Here is a 6000-nt window from a genome sequence, read left to right on the forward strand (position 1 = left end):
CTCAGCTTAACTATAAAATGATAAAATCTGCTTTGGGAAGATGTTTTTCACCTTCAAAGGAGTTCCTTTACCTGCCTCCATGATTATCTTAATTCCTGTTTCATAGTACTGATTTTGGGTTTTTATAAATATATGTACAGTTAAATGGACATCCTAGAAATGAAAAATGTTTGCTTTCCTTGAAAAAAAACGAAAAGACGATTTATTAATGTAATTTTCCTTATCTGTTTGTAGGTGTTTTTGCAAAATGTCGCTACGTATATCATGGAAGGCACTCAGAGGGGAACAGATTCATCCGTGATGACCAGCTTTAAGAATAGTTCTGCCACAGTGCCTGCTTTCATTGCTATACAAGATATATACATGCATTGTGTTTAAAGCCAAAGACTTATCCAAATACAAAGAAACACAGAATACATCCTCAGCCTGCTAGTGTCTTCTGCTGACTTTGCCATGCCTGTCAAGATCAACCTTTCAGTCTAGTCTGAGCAGGCACATAGAGATTGACATGATTGCCTTTAAACAGGTCCCTTCTATCGCCATGACAGACAGCTGCACTGAGGCTGTATGCCTGACAGGATGAGCCTCATGATGGATTGCCTGGTACAACTGCTGCTCATGGGAGGGCAGAGGTCACACCTGAGGTTGAACTGAGCATGCTTATTGCATCACACCAAGTTCCAGAAAGTCACATTAAGCCCTTCCTGCACTCATTACAATGACTTGTTGTTGAGTAATGAGAAAATTCTGTTCCATTTTATAGGTGGCCATGGACAAGATGAAATGAATAGTCATATTAAACCGTAAATCCCATTGACTGACCAACATTATTTCAGGGACGTAATCTTGATTTATCTTTTGCCTTATGGGTCTTATTTTGAGGTTGGGAAGATTAAATATCAGCTCCATTAGATGAGATTCTCTTTTTAACTTTGATCAGTGATGGTTCACGAACAAAATTGACAACTCTAGCAGGCTGAATAGATTGTACTTGTATTTCTGTGTGGCTTTGACTTTTGATGTATTGAAAATCAGTCTACCTTTCCCACAACTTTTTTCTTAGCAGATCATTTCTGAACCATGTTTTTTTTAATGTTACAGTTGCTGTCTCCTACTGAATTTGAGTGGGATAAGCAATTTACTGCCGTTGTCAATGATAGAGAATTTTTTTTTGGTAGAGAGAGGTCATCCTTTTTTGTGTTAAAACCCAGTTTGGATTAGACTTTTTTGGAAGAGACTTCAGTTTTGGTGCAAACAATGAAGCAACTAGATAATCTGACAACATTAAATTCTCATGTTTTTGACAAAATATGCCATTATATTTGGATACTCTTGTTCAGCACTGAATTTAATTGTTTGACTACGTCTACACTGTGCAATGTTTGGCTTTTCTACAATGGACAATTTTTAAATATTTTACACTGACCAAACATTTACTGTACACGTTTTTCTACACGGTGCAACATTGTAGTTTTGTCAAATTTGTTGTAGTAACTAAACAGATTTTCTGTACATAACTTTTCTGTGTTCTTATTTAAATACTGATGATGTTCCAAGAATCTCGAGTTTGCAGTTTTTCAGTGGATCTATTGGAAACATTGAACAGTGATGAGTAAAATTTACTGTAAAGCAGATAGCCTGTCTAAACAGTGTGCAATTATTACAAGTATTATTTACACATACTAAGAATATTATGTTACATTGTTTGGATTTAAAAGCTAACAAAGTAAAATTCTTAGCTTTATTAATCTGTGCCTGACGTACATTGCAGTAAGTTACATTCCCATACTTTGCAAAGCATACTTAAAGCAGTTTGTTATTTAGCTCTAATAATTGTTTGATTCCTTATCAAAATAAAAGCATTCACTGAATTGTTGGATTTTCCTTGGTCTGGTGAAGACAGTTTCTTAGCTCTGCGTCAAGCCTCCCATAGAGTATATGTACAAACTTCACTGTGGTTACAGGATTGGAAATACATGGACAGTACATGAAGTAGAATATTGCTTTTCCCCTACAAACTCTTGGATTACTGTTCTCAAAGAAAAGTCCCCATCTATTTTAAATATACAAACTGAAGAAATAATTCATGGTGACTTACATTTTATAGAGTCATAGAGATGTACAGCATGGAAACAGACCCTTCAGTCCAACCTGTCCATGCCGACCAGATATCTGAACTCAATCTAGTCCCACCTGCCAGCACCCGGCCCATATCCCTCCAAACCCTTCCTATTCATATACCCATCCAAATGCCTCTTAAATGTTGCAATTGTACCAGCTTCCACCACTTCCTCTGGCAGCTCATTCCATACCCGTACCACCCTCTGTGTGAAAACATTGGCGCTTAGGTATCATTTATATTTTTGCCCTCTGACCCTAAACCTATGCCCTCTAGTTCTGGACTCCCCAACCCCAGGGAAAAGACTTTGCCTATTTACCCTATTCTATGCCCCTCATAATTTTGTAAACCTTTTATAAGGTCACCCCTCAGCCTCCGATGCTCCAGGGAAAACAGCCCCAGCCTGTTCAGCTTCTCCCTATAGCCTTGCCTTTCCAAATACATGTATAGCCTGTCGCTCAGGATTCCCTCCAACAACTTGCCCTTCCACAGTATTTGTTAATAACTCTAAGAAGTTCAGTTTTAAGTCTGAGCCCAGATTGATTCAAGTTGAGCCAAATGTGAATATTTTTGATGTTGGTTTCATTTAGATTATGTCAGCCTTTGAACTATGCCCCTTCCCAGTACCTCAGAACTTACTTTCTGTTGGTGCATTCTCCAACCAATATGAGTTGTTCAGCTTTGAAAATGAGGTAACTGAGACTCAGCATTTTCCCACAGAGACATGGTAACAATGTCTCCCATTCTATTCCATGTGCAATTCTTAGAACTCAACAGATAATACAGATCCAGGTACCAGTTGGTTCTTCAGGTATTTCCTTACAAGCATGAATGGGGAAAGGAAAAACTAGTTACTTCTGAAAGAACTGCTTCACACAGTATGATTAGCAGATGTAATTCACATATCTGTTGAAGTTGCAATTTAATGATGTGAGGGGGATGTTGAGGGAGGGAAATTGCAATTCATCTTGCACAAAGATTTCAATGGGAAGAGTGGCCTCTGTAAATCACCTCAAATTACAATCACAAATTCACTAGAATCCCTACAGTGAGGAAGGAGGTCATTCAGCCCGAGTCTGCACCAAGCCTCTGAACAGCACCCCACCCCAGACCCAATTCCTATAAAGCATTTCCTATTGCTAACCCACCCAGTCTGCACACCCCCGAATGGCAATTCAGCATGACCAATCCACCAAACCTGCACACCTTTGGACCATGGGAGGAAACTGGAGTACCCGGAGGAAACCCATGCAGACACTGGGAGAACGTGCAAACTCATTGACTGAAGTCTAACAGTTTGGTTAGCTCCACATCTCGGTAAATTTTAAAGCAAAGGTTAAGAATGAGAGAAGAGGACCAGTAAAAAACCTTTTGGCTTAAAACAGTTTTGTGGAGCAAAGGTTTTGGCTCCATCACCTAATTGAGACTAACAGCCTTTTATTCTGTGGATTATAAAGAAAGCATTGTTCAGGGTGGAGGCACAACTGTGGGACTACTCTGGTACTATGCAAGGGCTCGATGATGAAGTTGATGATGACGATGATGCAAAAAATCATTAAAGTTCTTCTTTCACTATCCTGGTGCATTTCCTCTGCAATTGCCAGGCCCAGAAATTACAGAATCATTCTAAAGGATTGGGACCAATGTATCACCTAATCATTAGCCTTTATTGTGCACAACTGCTATTGGCTTGTGCACAGTTCATTTTTTTGAAGAATCTGCTTACAAAAAAAACATTGTTTGCTTGCATGTTTTGAGAAATCTCCTAGCAATAGCGAACAAGAATGTTTCCATTTATTTTCCATCCATTCATTGTATTAGCATGCCAGGCCTAATTTTACCTTGAGGCAATGCATCTAAGTAACAGTATTGCCATTGAGTTGAGTATGTTTGGTGAACAAAATAGTACAGGAAATGTGCAATTAGATTTTCCTTTCATATGGATTTAGGTTTCTTAAACAATGCAATGCAGGCACTCCCTCCCTCCCACCAATGGCTAAATATGGGATGGCATTCAGCCATGCAGATAAGAAAGATATCAGGATTTTGATGCCTGGCCTGTGTTCAGTTAGTGAATTCAGCTCAAGGCAGTTACATGGCTTCCATTTTCTTGGAGTAAGAAGTGGTAAAGTTGGCCAAGTGCTGCTCATGATCATTATCCAACAATGTCTACAGGCAGTGTACTCTCATCGACTTCAGGTGAAACAGGATTGGCCTCTGGTGGGGGTTTCCACAACTGTCTCGGTCTGCCCAGTTCAATATGTGTCAATACTTGACATGCAGACAGGCAATTACCACCTGGGCCAGGATGGAGACTGCTGGTACATCCATACAGCTGTGGACAATCTGCATCAGGCTTGAGCAGAAAAAAAACGTGAGGGAAGAAAATCAAAGGAAAAATTAAAAGAGGGAGAGAAAAAGTCACAACTGGATCTAATAAATTATGAAGTGGCTCCATAACAAGACACAGAGGGATACATATCCACCGCAATTAAGTGATGTTAACAATTGGCTCCGGATAAATAAGATACCATTTTGTTGTCATTTCTTAAGTTCATAATTGTTCATGAAGATATTAATTTGGCTGAATATTTCCATTGCTGTTGAAATCAAAATGACCTTCTCCGATTTTTTTGCTTCCTAATCTCTATATGGCAAGTAGTCCACTGAAATGGAAATAGGACAGGGGAATTAAGGAAATCATGTGTATATGAGTTGTGCTCATCAATCTTTGGAAGCGGCACATCACAAAGGTCAAAGATAGCCTGCCGCTAAATTTTGTAGCGTTGCTCCCTATGAGAAAATGTGCACATTTTGCTTTGACATGTTAAAAAAATATTTGGTCATTACTGCATAGATTTCCAAATGACCATGTTTATTTGTCCATGGTTTGATATGTGTATAGGATACTTGGAATGACAGTTGGATGAGGGAGCTACAACAAGTTTCTCCCCCTACAAAATGTCATCTTTCCCCTGGCCGGGATACAGAATCATCCTAATGAAAAGAGCAGACATTTAAAAGTTTCTGACAGATGTCAGGGACGCTGTCATTGAGCCAGTGCTCCTGATGTAGCTCGAGATGACAGTATCAGAGGGGATGGAGCTGGCTGCAGGACATTCCGAGTTTGGTATGTGTCACATTCGATCCTTGTCCACTGGAAGTAAGAAGGAGGGAGAAGGAGAAGGGGGCATATTGGTGGTGGTGGTGGGGGTTGGTGTGTGGCGGGGGTGGGCATAGTGGATGGTGATGGCCGAGAAAGGCGCTTTTCTGATATTTTATTTTCATCAGACTGAGAGCTGCGGGCTTCACAGTTGAGTGACAGATATGAACCAGTAGAAAATCCGCTGAAAGCAAGGAATGTATCATGGACTGACACTCAGATTGATAGCACAAGGTGTTTGGGTATTTGGATCGAGTGAGATGTTCTAACTAATCATCATGTGTGCAGAGTTAGCTGCATTCTGTACCTGTAGATATCAGCAAAGACTGGCTCAGGATGAACTCACTCGAAGGAAAGAAAAAAGCGCCTATTTCTGGAAAGGTTTCAGATGAGCAGCATTTGTCATTGAGGGGGAGATGAGTGTAATTAGCTTGTCAGTCTAGTTTGGGCTGAGTTGGCTTGCAGTGGTAAGAAAGATGGACTGACTGCCAGAAGAGCTGACAGCCAGTCGATAATGCAGCAATTAATGTCATAAATAATTCTGGAACCAATTATATCAAAATGGACTCCATGCTTTGAAAAGGAACAGTATTCCCTTATCATTTCTCCTAACAGCAGGAACAGCTTTCATTTTTCTCCGTAATTACTTCTTATTCTACACCATAATACAATGATTCTGTACTTGCTACATTTGGATTTTTTCCCCTCACAAATACAT

General features: G+C 39.8%; 1 protein-coding gene across 4 annotated transcripts in view; it reads left to right on the top strand.

Annotated features, from left to right (window-relative positions):
* lrmda (leucine rich melanocyte differentiation associated) overlaps positions 1–1871 on the top strand; it is an 885542-nt gene extending 883671 nt beyond the window's left edge. For all 4 annotated transcript variants that reach the window (XM_043678941.1, XM_043678940.1, XM_043678939.1 and 1 more), the window contains one exon: positions 235–1871. In XM_043678941.1, the coding sequence (XP_043534876.1) occupies positions 235–314 (80 nt within the window). In that variant the 3' untranslated portion in view covers positions 315–1871. The remainder of the gene's footprint in view (positions 1–234) is intronic.
* Positions 1872–6000: the final 4129 nt, after the last annotated feature.

This window comes from Chiloscyllium plagiosum, chromosome 38, assembly GCF_004010195.1.
Source record: "Chiloscyllium plagiosum isolate BGI_BamShark_2017 chromosome 38, ASM401019v2, whole genome shotgun sequence".
In the NCBI taxonomy this organism is placed as follows: Eukaryota; Metazoa; Chordata; class Chondrichthyes; order Orectolobiformes; family Hemiscylliidae; genus Chiloscyllium; species Chiloscyllium plagiosum.